This window comes from Malaya genurostris, chromosome 3 (genome assembly GCF_030247185.1).
Source record: "Malaya genurostris strain Urasoe2022 chromosome 3, Malgen_1.1, whole genome shotgun sequence".
Classification (NCBI taxonomy): domain Eukaryota; kingdom Metazoa; phylum Arthropoda; class Insecta; order Diptera; family Culicidae; genus Malaya; species Malaya genurostris.
This window is the reverse complement of record NC_080572.1, coordinates 238958502-238979401: the sequence shown is the minus strand read 5'-3', so window position 1 is coordinate 238979401 and position 20900 is coordinate 238958502. Positions and strand designations below refer to the sequence as shown.

Here is a 20900-nt window from a genome sequence, read left to right as displayed (position 1 = left end):
TTTTTTCATTTCGCAGGTCTTTCGGCATTTGAACAGGAGGGCATTCACAACATCACAGCATTGAAAGATCAACTCATCAACGCTAGCCACGCGCAATCGGCTGCAATTCTCAAGCGCCATGAGGATGTGCTGACCCGTTGGCAGAAGTTGCGTGCCGACTCGGAAGCCCGCAAGTATCGTCTGTTGGCCATGCAGGAGCAGTTCCGTCAGATTGAAGATCTTTATCTGACATTTGCCAAGAAGGCTTCCGCTTTCAATTCGTGGTTCGAAAACGCAGAAGAAGATTTAACCGATCCCGTCCGGTGCAACTCAATCGAAGAAATCAACGCTCTCCGGGGAGCTCATTCTCAGTTCCAGGCATCGCTTTCGTCGGCTCAGTTTGACTTCCAGGCGTTGGCAGAGTTGGACCGTAAGATTAAGAGTTTCAACGTCGGACCAAATCCGTACACCTGGTTTACGATGGAAGCTCTGGAGGATACTTGGCGTAATTTACAGAAAATCATCGAAGAACGAGATGCCGAATTGGCAAAGGAGGTTCATCGACAGGAAGAGAACGATAAACTCCGGAAAGAGTTTGCCAAACATGCCAATCTGTTCCACCAGTGGTTAACCGAGACAAGGTAAGTCCTTACGTTCATTACTGGAGATGATGTTCAAAAAAAGTCAATCAACTTCTGTATTTCTGTATCTTCCCCACACGTGCTCTGAATTACCATCGCCTCAATGATCAATGATAGATACAATATTCTGGGCTGGGATAAATATGGGTAATGTTGGGTTTGAATTGCCGTAATCAATACAGCTGCAAGTGCTCTAAATATTGTAAATGCTCAGTGCGCTGCGTGAAAGGATACAATAACTAAATGGAATTGAAATTTATGGCTTGCTACTTTTTCAAATTCATACTAATTAAATGCATAACCAAAGAATGATACCGTCATTTTTGTTCGCCTGTGGGCCAATTCCAATTGCCAGTTGCTCGACGATAAATCTTCGTCTTCACTGGAGCATGTGCAACTCACAATCATAATCAAATAACCAATGTTTTTAAGCGTTTGGATAAATTTGGATACACTATGAATCTTTCCGCCTGTAAATGAAGCGTAATTGTAGATGAAACTTAATGTTTCATCCTTAACAAATGTGTGATTACTTTTTGATAGCATGGGATTACTACTTAGTAACTGATCTGACCTGTTTTTTCGCTATTCGCAGAACTTCTCTCATGGAAGGTTCCGGTTCTTTGGAGGAACAGTTCGAAGCACTTTGTCACAAAGCCAATGAAATACGGGCTCGTCGTGGAGATCTGAAAAAGATTGAAGAATTGGGTGCCACCCTCGAGGAACATCTTATTCTGGACAATCGCTATACCGAACATTCAACTGTGGGATTGGCCCAACAGTGGGATCAGCTGGACCAGTTGGCTATGCGTATGCAGCACAACTTGAAACAGCAGATCCAAGCCCGAAACCAGTCCGGTGTTTCGGAGGATTCTCTCAAGGAGTTCTCGATGATGTTCAAACACTTCGACAAAGACAAGAGTGGCAAATTGAACCACCAAGAGTTCAAATCCTGCCTGCGTGCACTTGGCTACGACCTACCGATGGTGGAGGAAGGACAGCCGGATCCGGAGTTCGAGGAGATTCTGAATGTGGTGGATCCGAACCGCGATGGACAAGTGTCACTGCAGGAGTACATTGCCTTCATGATTTCCAAGGAAACAGAAAACGTCCAGAGCTACGAAGAGATAGAAAATGCCTTCCGTGCCATCACCGCATCCGAACGTCCGTATGTCACCAAGGACGAGCTCTATTCCGTAGGTTCAGCCAACATACTGCTTATGGAAAATAATTCCATCGTTTGTTTTTTTTTTAATTCTAGAACCTCACCAAGGATATGGCAGATTACTGCGCCCAACGGATGAAACCGTACAACGACCCGAAGTCGGGTCACCCCATCACGGGCGCCCTGGACTACGTAGAATTTACCCGCACCTTGTTCCAAAACTAATCACATTGCAATGTTTTAATATTTTATTCTAATAAAGTACACACAATTCTCGTACTGTGTCGTATAAGCGCAAAAGTATTTCCTATATTTAGAACTGTTAACATCGTCCAAAATTTTACCACTGCCGAATGCAGGCGCAAATAATTACTAAAGAGCAAGCATATTTTGTATCACCGCTAATGCAATGCAGATAGTGCAGGTCGAACCTATTTAATCAAAATCTTTAAACTGTTTCAGCACCTAAAATTTATCATATTGTATCTAGTTGGTAAGCAGTATCACAATAGCTTCCATCGGTTTGGTAATGTTCTGATCAATTTTCGTGATAATGGAAATTGATTTTGAACATCGACGTTTGTGAAAAATCAACGATCGACAATTAATCGCAGCTCCGTAGTTTCGATAAGAAGTTGGAAATGGACCCAAGCTTTTAGATTGATGGACAAAATTAGTAGCAGCTACGGTCAGCTTATTTAAATCAGTGAATTATATTTAAAGCTTTATACCCATGTTCCCTATTTATTTGGAAATAAACATAATTGCATGATAACAAAAGAACTTTTAATCTCATTTTCGCTGCCATTCAACAAAGCTCCAGAAGATGGTCTCATATGTCATACTCTCGCTACACGCACATCTTCCTCGACTGCCCCGCAGTCGACGACCTGAGATCACGTAGGCCATTCTCTCTTCCGACATTCTTGTTACATGTCCAGTCCACTAGTCTGCCGTGTTTTATGTCTTTTTTACCTCACGGCTTACATTATTATCGCATGTCACCAGTGTTTCAAGATATATAAACTCGTCGACAACCTCGAATCAAACTCCATCAATTTCTAACCAATATTCTCACAGCTTCTATTTTTGATAATCTAAAAGCTTCTTCCACAGCTCTACGATCAACACCAAAGATATCAATTTCGTCTGCAAAACCCAAGAAGCATGCGAGACTTATTGATGATGATTCCGTTTCTCTGCACGCCGGGTTTTCGTATCGCACCTTCGAGCAGTGTATTGAATGAATTATTATCTTTTCTTTACCGTTATGCCACCTAGCACTTCAACATAAACCGCTAAGCCAAAAAACAGGAAAATAGACACCTATAACTACACTTTCAAAATATCTGTTTCCTAAATTCTTTTAAAGTTTTATGAAATATGTCGAACTTTTCTAGAAGAAAATAATTCTTCGGCGTCATATAAAAACCTCTAAAATTCTAATTTTTGGAAAGTCCATACGGAATAGAATTCTGTATAAAATGTTCAAAACGTATGTAACAATGAGAGATTCTCTTTGTTTACTTTCTCTTTTGATTATTACGGCACTCTTAGCAATCCTTCTCTCCAATCATTTACCGATAATAATAACGAAAGCTATCATCTTTTAATCTGCTCTGGAGAAATTACCGAAAAAAGCAGGAATATTTCGCAATAATCGAAAAAGAAAGTAAACGAAGAGAATCTCTCATTGTTACATACGTCGTTATGAACATTTCATACAGAATTTATGTTGATTTTTTTTCCAACCAGATTACCAAATTCTATCGAACATTTCTCGTAATCTTTTTACAGTATTGAAAGTTGAGATTTTCTTCGGTATTCACCGATAGATCCGAATGCTTTTTCAATTGGTCAAACTTTCTTCCTTCTTTTTTAATAACTGTAGCAATTAGAAAATGACGTTTGAATAAAATGATTCTATTAGTAGATTTCATCTCCATCGGGCTTTTCCCTGCTCCCCAAAATAAACAAATAAACAAATTATGAACGATCAATATGTTACCCACTCTGTGTCTATGTTTGATGCGGAAAATGCTCAAATTCGTTCTCAAGTTATTGATTTGGCAATGTATCTGCAGTTGTGAAAGGAGATCCACAGGAGCGACCATAAATGGACAACTTTATAATGACAAATGCCTCCAGAGTATTGTTTATTATTCATTCATTCATAAACAAAGAAAGAAATGTAACAGTAGAAAAGAAACAAAGAATACAACTCAAAATTTGAAAACCATGTAATTAGAAAAAAGTGGATCAATCAACTCAACATCAGGGCTTGCAAATTGAAGCAACGAATATTAACAAAAGAGTTTCACCCTCTGTGCTATTCACACACATTCGTTTATCGGGTAAATTTCACAGCGCAACTCAAGCAAGGAGAACTGCTTCGTTTGTTCATTAGTTCATGAATATGTGCGCCAGAGGTAGATTATGCTTCATGAGCTCATGCATTTTTTTTTTGGAAACGGCTAATAAGCCACCTGTCAACTTCCACTTTCGAAAGAAATTATTAGCGAACTATGAAAGAGTATTAAATTTAACACCAGACGAAAAAGAAAACTTTTCTCTGCCTTTACTTTTATGACCTACTCTTAGAGAGTACCGAGTCATTCGAAATTACTCTTCAAAGTGAATGTTGAAAGGTGGCTTATTAGCCGTTATAAAAAAACGCGTGAGCTTAGCAATGGTTCTAATATCGAAGATGCCTATGAGAAAACTATATTCATAACTTTTAGTTCTGATGATTGTTAATTTAAAGAACATTGCTTTTAGTGTTTCTAGGTCATATGCACAGTGTAAACTCCCAAGAAACGAATTGATCGTTATGAAAATGGGCTCAAATGCAACATTGGTGCTATACAATGTTTGAAATATTTTTGAAATGTGATCAAATTTCGTCTTGGAGTGCATCATGTTGAAAACCTGTTTTAATCCACCTAGTGGTGTAATGACGCCTTTCTCATATTACTCATAACATCATAAATATTACTGTGGAATTCGCAAACACAACTGTCCATTGAATTGAAATAGGAAAGTTTGTTCGGGATTAATCTAACAAACTCTACAAATCTTGTTTACCCTGTAGTTCCGGAACCGGAAGAAGTATCCCCAACAAATTTAGGAATTCTGTAAGACTTTTTCTCTGAACCTATAAGTTTGTGAAAAACGATTTGCCCATATTTAAGAAAAGTCCTTTTTGCAGTTTTTTATCACTATTTCCAATTCTTCCGAAACCGGATTCAGATGGTCGGAATAGTCGAAGTTGGTTCGTTTGCCAGCAAAAATATAACCTACAAAATGGAATATTTTTGAATCTAGTTAAACCTAGACTTACTCACCCCTATTCTGTATTTCGATCGAATCGGATTTTGTCGAACGAATGTAAAAATTTACTGAATGCAAAATTTCGTATTCGATCGAAACAATCCAATTCGAACGAAATACAGAACCGGGGTGAATATCTCACGCTCTATTTCAATTAAACCAAATCTAACAAACGAAGCGAACCTGATGCACTTCACTACCGGCACAGTATTACTGTCTTACCGGCTGAGAAAATTACATATTTGTTCAAATAAATTTCACTTCATTAACATTTTTTTATTCTTTCGGTCGCATTTATCATAAAATAGCTAAAAATTTTATCAACCGCAGCACCGTCTTTTACCAATATCACACAATAGTAGCAGACATCCGTAGCCGTTTCGTTTTCTGTATAGCGTGTACAAAATAGATCAAAGCACGCATCATTCGTTTTGTGTTTTCTTCTTTCGGTGTTGTACATATTTTCAATCTACATGGCGATTTGAAAACTTTGACACTCGTCGCCCTGTAACTGCAGAACCGGAAGTCGGATCCGGATGAAATATTCTAGAAATTTTCAGGAAACTGTAAGACTTTGTCTTGGAATCTTAGTTTGTGAAAATCTGATGAGCCGTTTTAGAGAAGGTCGTCAAATGGTGAGATGGAACTCACAAGTTCCTATCTCATGCCTCCCCGAGCGTCTATGATGACATTTGGTCAATAGAACGGCGTCTACTGGGTGCTATCGTCTTCTGCGTTAGTAGCAGAATGAGAGGATGCGAAATGGCTTGTAAATTGAAGCCCATCCTAAAGTCCAATATTTATCATAGTATATTGCAACATGTGGTTCTGTTGTATAGTTTGTTATATATTGAATCTAATTATATAACATTGTATTATATATTGTTATTATTATTATTATTATTATTATTATTATTAAAAAATAAATATTATATTTCCTACAGTACTGCGACGAAAGAAGAGCATAACTTACACTGCGACATGAACTGTTATATATTGTATCATATTACTTCATATATTATATTGCGTTATGTTATATTATATTATATCATTTTATATTATGTTATATCACAGACATTCGTGCATTGCAAAGTCGTGTGCAATGGTGATTTTCAACGTATTTTCACTTGTATGCTTTACACAGCTTGTACTAGCTTAGATATCTGTTTTATCATATTATATTATGTTATATTGAATTATATTATGTTATATTATATTATGTTATGTTATATTGTGTTGTATTATATGAAATTATGTTACATTGTATTGTATGATATTATATTATATTCTATTATATTGTATTGTATTATATTATATTTTTTTATAATAATTTATATTATATTATATTATATTGTATTATGCTTAATTATATCGACAACGGGAAGGGACAGGGAGTGCATCAGGGTATCTTACAAGTGAATGACTGGATGATGGAGTGGATTGCCAACCTGAGTCTAGCCCACGTAAGCTTTGTGTTTCTTCCTGAAGATCTGTAATGAGCAAGACGCACCCTTCTAACAAACAAACCATCAGGCGGGTTTAATCTGGTACAGCGAAATTCTTTATTATATGGCCGGATGTTCTTGCTGGAAGGCGCCGGGTCCTCAAAACCCATTTTGGCCTTTTTAACAGCAGTTATATGAAAGCTATCCGCATACACTGGTAATGCCTTGAACTGATGGTGGCTTCACACACCCAAACATACATACATCTGTTGAGACGTTTTAGAGAAAATTGAATACACACTTTTTTCTGTAATTTTCACATATTACCTTGTAACTCCGTAACCGTCGGATCTAAATGAAATTCAATAGCAGGCTATGGGATCATATGACCTTTCATTTGAATCTTAGTTTGTGAAAATCGGCTCAACCATCTCCGAGAAAAGCGAGTGCATATTTTTGTTACATATACACAGACATTTGCTCAGTTCGTTGAGCTGAGTCAAATGGTATATGACATTGTGTTTCAGAACATGTTACGAATGAAAATATGTTTAACATCACTTTTTTACCTTTTTTTATAAATATAAAAAATAGGTACCAATCGATTCAGCTCGACGAATTGAGCAAATGTCCGTGTGTGTGTATGTGTGTGTCTGTATGTGTGTTGTCAACAAAGAGGTCGAGATCTCAGAGATGGCTGGACCGATTTTGATCAAACTAGTCGCGAATGAAAGGTCTCCCCTTTACCCAGAACGCTATTGAATGGTTTTGAGATCGGATGTTTACTTTTTGAGTTATACGAAGTTTTATGTCAAAATTTTCAGTTTTTTGACAGTATCTGTCACATTTGACCTTGAAAACAGAATATGTATTTAGACTTAGATTTCGCACGGTAATAGCTATCCAACAAGCCATAGATTGGTAAAATCCGTCCATTTTCAACGGAGATATCGATATTTTTGTATAAGCGACTTTTCCCCCTATTCCAGCAGTAGGAGTTTTGAGCGCTGTATGACAAAGCAATGCTTGGGAGCAACGTAAAACACGATTTTTATACTGTTACATACAATTATTTCTAAGTACCAAAAAGGCTGTGTACACGTTCTAAGTACCAAAAGGCTGATTTTAGCACGGTTCGTTTTTGGCAACATAATCGTTCGAATACGACATATGTAAACCAGATGATGGCAGCATTTTCCAGTTGAAAGCAATTCCATAATTATATTGATTTAAACTACTCACAGCAATAAATGCTGTAAGAACATAACAATCATATACCATTCGAATCAGTTCGTCGAGATCGGCAAATGCGTGTGTGACAAATAATTTCACTCAATTTTTGTCGGAGATGACTCAACCGTTTTCTACAAACTCAGATTCATACGAAAAGTCGTATGTTCCTAAACAAGGTTCCTGAATTATGTTTGGATTCGATTTCTGTTTCCGGAACTACAGGATGATATGTGAAACGAAATTAAAACTGTAACTCATTTTTCTCGTAGATGGAAAAGTTTTAAGATTCTATAAAACAGGGTGATTAGTATAAAAATGTCTATTTCACATAAATTAATCAAGTTTACCGGGTTTGCAGATTTGGATAGTCGATAACCAAATAAACTTATTTCAGTTTTAGTGGTATTCAGTTTTCGATTCGAATTTAATTCGCACTACGATTTCTCAATGATGTTTATACTGATTTTCAAACATTTTGAAACAAATGTAAACTAAACAGCTACTCAGGTGAATTTATCTGACTTCGGCTACACCGAATTTCGAATTCCGTTTCCAGTATCGTATCGTTTCTCAAAGCTCAATTGTTTTCTAAAAAAAAGCCATATTTACAAAGACAAAATTAGTTAATATTATCCAATTCTGACTTCCGATTCTGGAATTACACGATGATGAATTTTTAAATTCAAACCGGTATAGAAAATGACAATCCCGAAAAGCTTAAAATTTGGACTCAAAACTATTGCAATTTATTCGTTATATGGCCATACGAATCAGTTTGGGTTATGCTGGTTCCTGAATACCGGCCCTGGAAGTACCTTAAATTACCGTAAACTCTAAAGTGGAACTTACTTCGACATATCATGGAATGTTCAATCGATTGTTACACTTTTAGATTCAAATTCGATCCGATTTGCAGTTTCGATATTACAGAGAAATGAATGATAAAAATCTCAAATTGCCGCTTATCGAAGATCACTAAAATAATGTCATGAGAACTGAAACACCGAAGAATATTCATGCAAAAACCACATGCGAATTGATAAAAAAAAAAGGTATCATCTCACTGCTAGGTGGATTAAGCACGTTTTTTGTTATAAAATCGTTTGTTGAAAATTATTTATTTTTAAATGACTTAAATATTTAAAGTGAAGATTTTAATAATATAATTTTCAGAGTTTCGGAGGGAGAGGGATCGTTGATCGAAGTTTCTGCAAAATATAATTCGATGTGAACATTAGCAATGAACCTAAAAACATATGGCGAATTCTTTTTATTTACTTTCCCTATCGATTATTTTCGCGTTATACAAATGTTCGTTGACTACAGGGTTGCGTAAAGAATCTTGACACATTTTGTTCTCCGGTTACACTGGAATCAAACACAAGAGGGAGAAACCGAACACGACAACGGAAAGTAGAGGAAAGAAGCTTTATTTTCGTCTAGTGCTTTTCCATCATGGATCACTCGAATGTCGCTCACAGCGCTTTTTATTTATGACTCGTTTTTGAAGAATCAGTCGCAAGTTACAACTATTTGTGAGTTTAGAAAATATTTTAAATCAATGGAAGGGCTTCTCCACCTGTAAAGGAATCGTCTCAGCATAATAACGAAAAAGTGGACTTCGTCGCATTATATATGGATGATACGACACATTTTTCTTGACTATGGAAAAACCGACGAAATTTAAAGAGCAGCAGCGGATCGAACTTGTTCATTTCCGAACGAGGCCTATAGGTCACAGAATCTGTTTTACAAAATTTTTCACCCAAAAGGCCCCGACAATAAACAAACAAATATTTTATGTTGTATAACAATGAATGTCCATATTTATTCACAATGTGGATAGCCGATACATAAATAAATATAACTATCTGACGACACGGATCCAGTACGTTCGAATATCCTATTTACGGGAGCAGTCTGTAGCGAAGTTCCATCAGCCAGCTTACTTATTCTCAAAAGAATATCCCTTTCAGGTGCTGGTCCACAATTCGCTTCGTCTCTTCGCTAACGTCGATCAAGGTGGAACTTTTGTTCAGCACTATAAACACATGTCTTGAATTACAACTTCGCTTCACAATCCAAAAATCATCGTGCGTCTTGAGAATGGTTTCTTCTGCCATGTTGCTACGAGTTTTCCTCGAATCATCCAACAAGTCCACCACCAAATTCATTACCTCATTCGGTATAGTTCCACCGGATTTCTGTTTCTTTTGGTGGCCTAATCGAATTGTTCCTCTGTGATGAAGGTTCAGTTCGTTGAAATAAATAAACTTTGGATTGGACGAGCAGTCATCTTTACCATTTTCCACGCATGTCTGTTGTGACAGATGTTGAGTAATGTCCGATGAAATACTGGTCAACTGAGGATTAATTACTGCGTTTAACTCATGGTAAAGAGCCTGTTCATTTTCTACCTCTTCCAGAAACAAACAGAGGGTGATATTTTGCACTTTTCTGCAAACCATGAAGTTGAAAGTTTTATTCAGTCCGGCCTCTTTAATATGAATTTTACGCGATCTTTCCTGTCCGATGGAATTGGAAAGCACTGTACCATTCAAATGGTCATAAATCGTGTACAGATCTACCGGATTTATTCCGCTCCATATTATGTGTTGATCGTAAAGAAAAATGCAATGTTTGATGGGCTCGAAGGTAGCTTCAATCATGTTGATGAAATTCTGAACCCTCAAAAATAACAACTGATTCAATGGAAGATATTGAACACTGCCCAATGCGTCCAGCACATCACAATCTTTTAGTTTCAATTGTAGAATGTATTTTCCATAGAACTCTTCAAGTTGTCCTATTAAATTAGCAATCGCATCGAGATCTTCTCCGGCTTTCAAATTGCTCGCAAACGTGCCATTAAAGAGATGGAACATGCGATAGGAATGTTTCAACACTGCTCGGTAAATAGTATCATGGATATCATCTCCGTGGTATTCATTGTAATCTCCCGTGTCGCGGGTTTTCCTTTCGAACGGCACATTCAGTATCATCACCATCCAGTAGCTTGGCTCTGGTTGATAGTATAATTGGCAAGTTTTTTGAGTATGCAACGCTTGCACACTTTCATCATTAGTAAATGTGCTGCAACAAAAGCAATGATGAAAGGATGTTGTGCTCTCCAACTTTGCTTCGAAAATACCTGCTAAATTTAATTATCGCCTCGCACAGCCCAACGTCTTTTACTTTGGAATCAATTTCTGTCTCTTGCGGATGATAGAATAAGATCTTTTTCTCTTCCTGGAATAAAATTAAAACTGCATTTTAGGGATCTGAATATCGTTAAACAATTACCTCCCCTTCTTTTGGACCAAAGTTTGAATTGAAGATGAAGAAGCTCCGCAAAGAAAGCGCGGCCTTCATTATTGGAATTGACATAATTTTGGAGCGTGATTGCCGTTATTTGTAAAAAAAAGTAAGTTGATATTGAAAGGAAAATAAGAAAAACTCACATAAAATTGTGATATCTACAAAACAACAGCTGATTTGTTTACATCAGCTTGAAACTTCTAATTACACGTTTCCAGAAATTTATACATTATGTAATACTTTCTACCCAAAAGTACCATGGCACTGTCAAAGATAAACTCAAGACGGACCCCTCGATGAAATCGGTTTACCGTCAGCAGAGATGGCAGGTCTGCAGATTTGTCTGTAAATCTGCAGTTTTGGGGTATAGTACGTTTTGCGTGTCATACTTTATAGAGAAATTGATGCCAGCAAGACATACTTGCTGACTGCAGATTTTTTTTTTCAGATTTACAGACCCTGTCTGCAGATATTTGAAATTTTTACCTGGCATCTCTGACCGTCAGTTGCACTACAATTCTTATTTAAAACAAAACAACAAGCGTCGAATCGCTACATGCGTCGTAACTATGACAATGCTTGATTATGTAGAATTAATCTTAAATTGCAATATGATGGAAATCGTGGTATTTTGCTACATATCGAGTGGATTTTGAAACAGGAAAACAAAAATCAATTAGAATTATTGCTAAGAATCTGTTCAATTTGCAATATTCTTATCTTACGAAGCATTAAAGCGAATGTATGTTACAAAGATAATATTGCATACATTTGGGATGTTGGTGTAAGATCATTGGATATAAAACAAACAATGTTCAGTGTTGGTTCCTAATCATGATCAATCTAAGCAGACTCTCGTGCAATTGCGGATTCAAAATTGTGACGATTGATTTAACTTGTTTGATTGTAGATCATTAAAAATTTTGGTGAATTCGTGCAGCGACGTTCTTTGCTTGATCGAAAGGTTTTCCAAGGTTGCAAGGGAAATAGATGAAAAGGTTTATCGGCTTTTTACAAAAAAATCAGGTATTGATCAACCTGTGAACTCTAAAAACCAGTGCATCATCAAGTGAGTTATGGAACATGGCTTATAATTTAAAAAGAATCTTTCCCCCCGGTGAACGTCCAAAAAGTCCAAAAACCTTTATCCCGGTAAATGATATAAGAAAAGAATCCTTGTCCCTAGCTGAACAACTATCGCGAAGACATCAAACAAATCAGATCTACCGTTATAGCACAACAAAAAAAAGTCAAATAATATAACGATCACTAGCAGCAGTGATGCTAGATATATCAAGATATGAGTCAAAGTTCAGCAAATGTTCGGACCTTGTGTCGAATTTGTGTTTACTCTCTTTTTCGATTATTTTTACGTGTTTATGACGGTTTTCTTGTATTTTTAAATTCTATTCGAAAATCGAAGGTTTCAGGTATCATTTTGGCTGTGAACCATTTCGCGGTTAATTTTAAGTTTTGGTTAAAATCTGACACTCGAGTGGTTAATTTGATGTTGTCAAAAATAACCCTGCTCGAGAGCATGGTTATTTTTGACAGATTGATAGTTATTTTCCAACACTGAAAAAAATCTCGCAATGAAAATTCTAATACTAATTCTTTAGTTGAAAATAGTGGAAAACAGTGGAAAATAAACCCAAATAACTTTCCGTCCGTCAAATTTTTAAATGGGCCACAGTTTTAGTCAAATTTAACTAGTCGACACCAAATAACCACTCGAGTGTCAGATTTTAACCAAAAGTTAAAATTAACCGTGAAATGGTTCACAGCCTTTGTACAAAAAGTTGAGAGATGAACTTTGGAAACCGTTTGGTAATAATTAGAAATGGTAGTTAACAAAGAAAACTATCACTTGTTGTTTCGACCTTTTTGTTACACCCCTGCAAACGTCAATCTATAACATAACGCATGTGTAACACACGTAAGATAAGAAATATACGACTAAGCAAAAGCGGGCACTTTTGCATGTGAACTCCTAAGTGATAGACGTACATCTCTAATCCGAAATCATCAAGAACATAACAGTGACGAACGAGGATTGAATTATATTGGGTTTATATCCTGTTGAACAATCGTTACGGAACTATCCGGTACAACGAGGAAGACTTCAACCCGGAGTGAAATTGATTTTATCCAGGTGAAAAGTGGAGGTTGAAGGTAAAGTTTAGAGAACAAAGTAATTTATTGTTCGCCATTTTATTTTCTCTTTTATATTCTTTTATTGTTGGCCACCATTGAATCAAAGAGAAAGGAGAACAAAAGTTCACAGACAATAGAGTGTACAGACAATTGACAATACTATTTTTTTCTATCGATTGTAAGATTCATTACTAAGAGAGTTTCATTTCTATTTTACAATTAGGAACCATTTTATTATTTCGAAGCAAAGTGGTCGCTGATTGGTGACAACGGATTGGGCAAATTCCCTCCGGAATGCTGTAAAAATAAATATTGTCCACAGTTTTTAAAGCGGTTGTGCTTTGATGCCACTGTCAGCGTTGAATGGTAAAGCAGTTTAATTCGGTAAGCGTTTTCATTTTTATTCCAATTTTTGTTGCTTATAATTATCTATAAAAGATTGTGATAAATGGCTCAGTCTAGTTTGATGACTTCTATTGAACCCTATCGAAGGGGCACTTCCTTTGCCGATTGGGTTGATAGATTGGGTTATGTTTTTGTTGCTAATAATATAACTGACGCCGCAAAAAAAGCACATTTTATTACACTTAGCGGCCCGGCGGTGTACACTGAGTTGAAACTTTTATATCCAAATGAAAACCTTTCTGAAGTAGCATACGCCGATATGATTGGTCGATTAAAGTCAAGATTAGATAAAACAGAATCTGATCTAATTCAGAGATTTAAATTCTATAACAGGGTTCAACAACCCGATGAATCCCTTGAGGATTTTGTTCTTTCGGTGAAACTGCAGGCTGAGTTCTGCTCTTTCGGCACTTTTAAAATAGAAGCTATTAGAGATCGTATTGTTGGTGGTGTTAGAGAAAAGGCCCTCCAACAACGACTCTTAAATGAGGATAATTTATCATTAGAAGCAGCAGAAAAGATTTTAACAACATGGGAGATGGCTAGTAGTAATGCTAAAACATTGAATAACACTTCCAAAGTGGAACATTTTGATACTCAATTTGGGTTTCCTAATAATTCGATTCAAGGGAAAGGTGGAAATGCTTTGGATAAGCTTATAGCAACGGTAGAGTTGGCAAGAAAACAAAATAGCGGGCGTATGCCGATAAAAAGTCGTTTAGGTTTTAGGCCTTACAGACAGGATTACGATAGAAATGGGGGTAGTTATGGGGATGCCCATTCAGCAAAATGGAGGAAAAATCAATATGGACAGCGATCAAGTTATGAGGATCGTGTATGCAGTTATTGTGGGGTCAAAGGTCATCTCAGAAGGAAGTGTTTCAAGTTGAAAAATAATCAAAGGGATTCAGTAAAATTTATTTCACCAGGAGAGAGCGATCAACCTAGCAGCGGTTTGTCGGAGCTGTTAAATCGTATGAAGACGAAGGATTCGGATAGCGAGGATGATCAGGAAATGGAAGGTGATTTACAATGCATGTTTGTGTCGTCAATAAACAAAATAAGTAATCCCTGTTTACTTGATATTATTGTTGAAAACAAACCAATTAAGATGGAAGTAGATTGTGGAGCATCTGTCTCTGTAATAAGTAAAAGCCAATATTTTTCTAGTTTTTCCAAATCATTAGTCAAATGCAATAAAAGATTGATTGTAATCAATGGTTCTAAATTACAAATTGAGGGAGAGGTTGATGTAACGGTCAAAATTGGTTCCAAAGAAGCAATTTTAAAACTTTTAGTGCTAACTGGTGATAATAATTTTATTCCCTTGATGGGTCGTCCTTGGTTGGATGTTTTTTATCCCAGCTGGAGACTGTTCTTTCAAAATTCTTTGAATGTAAATAGATTACTTGAACAAAATGTTAGTGACGTGCTAAATGAGATAAAGCGAAAATTTTCTTCTATTTTTATACAAGATTTCTCATCTCCCATTCGGGGCTATGAGGCTGATTTGGTCTTAAAAGATGAAGTACCTGTATTCAAAAGAGCGTATGAAGTCCCTTATCGGTTAAAAGATAGAGTTATTAAATATTTGGAGAGGTTGGAGCGTGAGAAGGTTATAACTCCAATCAAAACGAGCGAGTGGGCATCACCGGTGGTAGTCGTTATAAAAAAGAATAATGATATCCGTTTAGTTATAGATTGCAAAGTTTCAATAAACAAATCAATTATCCCTCATACTTACCCTTTGCCAATAGCAAGTGATTTATTCGCTAGGCTGGCGGGCTGTAAATATTTTTGTGCGCTAGATTTACAGGGTGCGTATACGCAATTGTCGTTATCTGACAAATCACGAAAATTTGTGGTCATTAACACGATTAAAGGGCTTTTTACATATAATAGACTTCCGCAGGGGGCGTCTTCAAGCGCTGCCATTTTTCAACAAGTCATGGACAAAATTTTAGAAAATATCGAAAATGTTTTCGTATATCTAGATGATGTTCTTATTGCTGGGTGCAGTTTAGAGGATTGTAAACAAAAGCTCTATATTGTTTTGGAACGGTTGGTAGAAGCTAACATAAGGGTAAATTTAGAAAAATGTATATTTTTTGTAAAAGAATTACCTTATCTGGGGCATATCATTAGTGAAGAGGGGTTGCGTCCCTGTCCCGATAAAATCTCCACAATATATAATGCCAAAGCGCCCAAGAACGTAACAGAATTAAAATCGTTTTTAGGTTTATTAAATTATTATAATCGTTTCATACCGCATTTATCTTCTAAACTGTTTTCATTGTATAAATTATTAAGAAAGAACGAAAAATTTGTGTGGAGTGACGTTTGCCAAAGGGCATTTGAAGAGAGTAAAAATTCATTATTAACGGCTAAGTTGCTTGAGTTTTACGACCCTAATAAGCCGCTCGTAGTAATTTCAGATGCTTCTGGCACTGGGTTGGGTGGAGTTTTAGCTCACATTTTAGATGGAGAAGAAAAACCTATCAGTTTCACATCCTTTTCGCTTAACAATGCTCAAAGAGCCTATCCTATCTTACATTTGGAGGCATTGGCCTTAGTGTGCACGATAAAGAAATTTCATAAATATTTATATGGAAAAAAATTCTATGTTTTTACGGATCATAAGCCATTGGTTGCTATTTTCGGAAAAGGAGGTAAACATTCAATATATGTAACAAGATTACAACGTTACATTTTGGAGCTATCAATCTATGAATTTGAAATTCAATATAGACCTTCTGAAAAAATGGGGAACGCGGATTTCTGTTCTCGTTTCCCCTTAATATCTCCGGTACCTATCGAATATGATAAAGAATACGTAAGAAGCATAAATTTTAGCAAAGAATTTCCTTTAGATTTTTCTGTTATAGCTAAAGAGACTAAATTGGACGAATTTTTACAACAGGTGACCACATTCATGCTGAATGGCTGGCCAAGCAAGATAGACAAACGGTTCAAGAATGTTATGGCTAATCAACATGATTTGGAGTTCATCGAAGGATGTTTATTGTACCAAAACCGAGTAATTATACCACAGTCTATGCAAGGGAAGATTTTAAAGCTTTTACATACCAATCATGTTGGTATGATTAAAATGAAGCAGTTAGCCAGGAGGTTTGTCTACTGGTTTGGACTTAATGAAGACATAGAAAAATTTATAGTAGGTTGTGAAATTTGCAGTAGTATGATGGTTACTCCAAACGTAAAGATAAAATCAAGTTGGACTCCTACTATAAGACCGTTTAGTAGAGTTCATATAGATTTCTTTCATTTTTCCCAAAACACATTTCTGTTATTTGTGGACAGTTACTCTAAATGGATAGAAATTGAACGAATGAGGAATGGTACTGATTGTGGAAAAGTGTTGAAAAAATTAGGCTCAATTTTTGCTCGATTCGGATTGCCTGACGTTTTAGTTTCTGACGGTGGTCCTCCTTTCAATTCCTTTGGGTTTTCGGATTTTTTAAGAAAACAGGGCATCCAGGTTTTTAAAAGTCCACCATACAATCCTTCAAGCAATGGTCAGGCTGAAAGATGTGTTCGTACAGCAAAAGAGGTCCTAAGAAAATTCTTGTTGGATCCTGACTTAGGAGAATTGGATTTAGAGGATCAGATAAATTTGTTTTTAATAAATTATCGTAATACATGTTTGACGTCTGATGGTATGTTTCCATCAGAAAGAATTTTTTCATATACACCTAAAACATTATTAGATTTGTTGAACCCTAAAAAGTACTACAAGAGACAACTGTCAACAAATAAACAAAACTTACATACTTATGATGAAAAGAATCTAGCACCATTTAAAACTATTGACAAAAATAAGCACGATTGGCTAGATAACCTGAAAGAAGGGGATATAGTATGGTATAAGAATCACAATCCATATAATTATGTTAGGTGGATTAAAGCAATTTTTATAAGAAAGTTTTCTTATAACGTTTTTCAGATTCAAATTGGAAGCGTGCTTACCATGGCACACCGTCATCAAATTAGAGCTTCTGGATTAGATGACCGTATGACGAAACCGAATATGAAGATAACAACAACTTCCGGATTGGAACAAGAGGAACGAGTAACTAGTGAAGATGAAGAATTTCGAGGATTTCCAGAAGAATCTTCTCCTAAGTGCAGAAAAAGAAAACATGAACATGATGTTGCAATTGGTACGCCAAAGATTGTAAGGCGTTCGAAAAGGATACGAACCGAAAGGGTTGAAAAAAACTTTATCTATATCTGATGAATGTCGATTTAGAACTACTATACACAATGATGGATGAAATTGTTTTCAAATTAAATTTTATTTAATTCAAGTCATATATTTGTTAAATTGATTTAAACAATAACCGATGAAATTGTTTTCGAATGAATTTGAATTGCTTTAGGAGTATGAGTAGATTTTTGAACTTAAATTGTCTGATTTTTGTCAGCTTTCGAACTAAAACTTTATCAGTTATATAGTAATAAGTTAAGGGGGAAGAACTGTTACACCCCTGCAAACGTCAATCTATAACATAACGCATGTGTAACACACGTAAGATAAGAAATATACGACTAAGCAAAAGCGGGCACTTTTGCATGTGAACTCCTAAGTGATAGACGTACATCTCTAATCCGAAATCATCAAGAACATAACACTTTTGAAAAATCAACCGAAAATTGTTGTCAAAAATTAAAGAACGAAAATCACGAAAAATTAAAGTATGAAGCTAGTTACATCATCATGTCGTAGGATATAAAAACACAGACTAACAGACAGGACACTCAAATTAGATTCTTCAATCATTTTAACGGTCATTTCGAATATTCTTTTATTTGGGACAGTACTCACATGTGTCATGATGGCGCCACGTTACCCTATCGAAAACATCCTGTCTGTCATCTAGACTGTGTTTATTTTTTTCATTTACCAACAGAGTTGGTACAGAATATACATACAGAATTACCTGTAATGTATTGATTTGTATACTTCCATGCGAATTTCATGCAGAATACAGATTTAATATATATTGCCAAAACTAAATACATAATTGTGCCTACTTCTCATCCTCTAACGCAATAAAAAATCGAACCCGTTTTGTTACAATATTTACTTGCTTCTGGTCTGCCGCCACTTAATTTCGGGTGAAAACTACCAACACAATAAAAAATAGTCTAGATGAACAACGTTGAGTCAAATAAATGGTTACCTTAAAACATCGCGAAAAAGTTAAATATATTATCAACGTAATCCATTAATTTATAGTGAACATTCATTTTCCAATATTTTGATGAAATCAGGCATCCCTGCAAGCAGCTGATCGGTGTTGACAAACGAGGGGAAACCAACTAGTAAAAAAACTTATACATATCACAAGGGGTGTACAGATAGTAAATAGTTCGCGCAGTACAATATAGGTGGAACTAGTGCATCACGAAAAATTATTTTTATAAGAATTTACACATACTGTCATGTCTGTTAGTCTGTGATAAAAAGCTCTCAGTGAGCAAATGAGCAAATACTTTGAAATTCAATAATTTTGTAGCACCGTGTGAGTAGTGCGTCACTGTTACTAAAACCCCTCGTTCGCCAACTAGAAACAACATTACCAAAAGCCTTTTCTCCAGCTGACGTTGCATGAACTGTCATCATCAAACTGGGCACGGTGTTTTACTTCTCGAACGGACGGGCCACTTTGAATTAGCGGGTTTTTGGCCAGCTGTCCAGATTATCGAATCATTTCGATAGTAACTTTTGTTGTTGTGCAAAATGGAGAAAATCAACCGTAAATCCGCAGCCAGGGCATCGATACAACTGGGTGAATTGGACTACACCCCCATACTGCTGGCCTGTATTGTGATCCTGGTGACACTGGGTATGTGAATCTTGTTTTTTTTGAAGTAGTCGAAACTTTCGCTGTCTCAATTACTTCAGGTAATTGCTTTCGCTTTCTATCGTTTTAAGTGTTACTTTATGTGTGGAAAAAGAAACGCTCAGCCCGTTCGGATGTGCTATTTATGGGACTCTGCGACTCGGGCAAGACGTTACTGTTTTCCATCTTGATTTTGGGCGAGGAGAAGGAAACGTTCACTTCCACCAAGGAAAATGTGGGCCATCTGATGACCTCTCAGGGCGAGCTGCGATTGGTGGATGTTCCCGGGCATGAACGATTGCGGAGTAAATTCTTCGACCAGTACAAAAACCTGGCTAAAGCAATCGTTTATGTGGTCGATAGCTCAACGGTGACCAAGGATGTTCGGGATGTTGCTGAGTAGGATTTGATGATATTGGTCTATACAGTTAGTTACGATTATAGATATTCTTTTTCCGTAGCTTCCTGTACACTATCCTAGCGGACAAAGCGACGGCTTCATTGCCGTTGGTTGTTCTATGCAACAAACAGGATTTAGCCTTGGCCAAAGGAGTAACCGTAATTAAAAGTCTTCTGGAGAAGGAATTGTAAATGTTTGCTTGTTTTTACTTGTCGATCCGTTCATAATTGTACTGTATTTTTTACAGTGACGTTGTGCGCCAGACACGAACGAGCCAGCTGCAATCGGTTGATGCACAGAATTCGGATGCCGTCTTTCTGGGGAAGTCGAATGAGGACTTTGATTTTAGTCAAATTTCTCAAACGGTTAAATTCATGCCCTGTTCTGGTCAGGAGGTTCAGCTGGACGAGTTAACCGCATTTCTGGATACGTTGTAAGATCTGTAAAAAAACACTTCACTTTTCTACTTTCTTCGCGTGATCAGTTTTGATTGATGTGACGGTTATTCCAATACTTTTGATTACTAAGGTTAATAATATATCATTTTCCGGTAGGGCGCCAGTGTATTTTGTTTTACTAATAAACGTTAAGTTATTTTTTTGAAGTGTTTATAATTCTTGCCTCGCTTCTACACTTTCGTCTTACACGGCATTACATCGGATTGATTTGTTTCTAATCAACGTTCAAATCAATCTACCGTTATGTCGTTCTACCTGGGAATGTAGATGATGTTCAATCGTAAATAAATCCTTCGTTATCGGTTATCGAATGCTACTGAGCCGAACGTGATTCCAACAAGCTAATTGGAAATAATTAGCGTAATGCGCCTAAATCACGATCGACAAAAGACTAAAAGGCTTTTTGTGTAGTACGCCTAAATGTCGACTACCTCATAGAACATAAAAATAATAGTGTTACTGGATCCCTCTAAGAAAAAATCGTCCAGTAAATTTCGTGTGCTGC

At 36.4% G+C, this 20900-nt stretch overlaps 4 protein-coding genes across 8 annotated transcripts in view; 3 read left to right on the top strand and 1 right to left on the bottom strand.

Annotated features, from left to right (window-relative positions):
• Positions 1-2085, top strand: part of LOC131436980 (spectrin alpha chain) — a 36330-nt gene extending 34245 nt beyond the window's left edge. For both annotated transcript variants that reach the window (XM_058605999.1, XM_058605998.1), the window contains 3 exons: positions 17-620; positions 1216-1816; positions 1882-2085. In XM_058605999.1, coding sequence (XP_058461982.1) covers positions 17-620; positions 1216-1816; positions 1882-2010 — 1334 coding nt within the window. In that variant the 3' untranslated portion in view covers positions 2011-2085. The remainder of the gene's footprint in view (positions 1-16; positions 621-1215; positions 1817-1881) is intronic.
• Positions 2086-9589: 7504 nt separating this feature from the next.
• Positions 9590-11297, bottom strand: LOC131438044 (vacuolar fusion protein CCZ1 homolog). The gene is made up of 3 exons (XM_058607822.1): positions 11097-11297; positions 10945-11042; positions 9590-10886 (listed from the first exon to the last, which is right to left on the bottom strand). The coding sequence occupies exons 1-3, from the start codon at positions 11178-11180 to the stop codon at positions 9749-9751; spliced, it is 1320 nt and encodes a 439-aa protein (XP_058463805.1). The 5' UTR covers positions 11181-11297; the 3' UTR covers positions 9590-9748.
• Positions 11298-13002: 1705 nt separating this feature from the next.
• Positions 13003-18277, top strand: LOC131436298 (uncharacterized). Of its 4 annotated transcripts, none has more exons than XR_009230608.1 (4): positions 13003-13283; positions 13489-13649; positions 14600-14692; positions 17635-18277. XR_009230608.1 is itself a non-coding variant. In XM_058604948.1 (2 exons), the coding sequence occupies exons 1-2, from the start codon at positions 13714-13716 to the stop codon at positions 17679-17681; spliced, it is 1026 nt and encodes a 341-aa protein (XP_058460931.1). In that variant the 5' UTR covers positions 13658-13713; the 3' UTR covers positions 17682-18277. The 4 variants fall into 4 exon arrangements, 1 of the variants encoding a protein (XP_058460931.1); XR_009230609.1 differs by having other exon boundaries at positions 14582-14692; XR_009230607.1 differs by lacking the exon at positions 14600-14692.
• A 1032-nt stretch (positions 18278-19309) lies between these two features.
• Positions 19310-20541, top strand: LOC131435626 (signal recognition particle receptor subunit beta). The gene is made up of 4 exons (XM_058603710.1): positions 19310-19540; positions 19630-19936; positions 19999-20124; positions 20185-20541. The coding sequence occupies exons 1-4, from the start codon at positions 19435-19437 to the stop codon at positions 20372-20374; spliced, it is 729 nt and encodes a 242-aa protein (XP_058459693.1). The 5' UTR covers positions 19310-19434; the 3' UTR covers positions 20375-20541.
• Positions 20542-20900: the final 359 nt, after the last annotated feature.

Coding starts and splice junctions, on each gene's coding strand:
- LOC131438044 (XM_058607822.1), bottom strand. CDS start 11,180: ATGTCAATTCCAATAATGAAGGCCGCGCTTTCTTTGCGGAGCTTCTTC. Junction 11,043..11,096: donor TTGGTCCAAAAGAAGGGGAG/GTAATTGTTTAA, acceptor ATTTTATTCCAG/GAAGAGAAAAAGATCTTATT. Junction 10,887..10,944: donor GCGATAATTAAATTTAGCAG/GTATTTTCGAAG, acceptor CTTTTGTTGCAG/CACATTTACTAATGATGAAA.
- LOC131436298 (XM_058604948.1), top strand. CDS start 13,714: ATGGCTCAGTCTAGTTTGATGACTTCTATTGAACCCTATCGAAGGGGC. Junction 14,693..17,634: donor GGATGATCAGGAAATGGAAG/GTGATTTACAAT, acceptor AACGTTTTTCAG/ATTCAAATTGGAAGCGTGCT.
- LOC131435626 (XM_058603710.1), top strand. CDS start 19,435: ATGGAGAAAATCAACCGTAAATCCGCAGCCAGGGCATCGATACAACTG. Junction 19,541..19,629: donor TGTGATCCTGGTGACACTGG/GTATGTGAATCT, acceptor TATCGTTTTAAG/TGTTACTTTATGTGTGGAAA. Junction 19,937..19,998: donor GATGTTCGGGATGTTGCTGA/GTAGGATTTGAT, acceptor CTTTTTCCGTAG/CTTCCTGTACACTATCCTAG.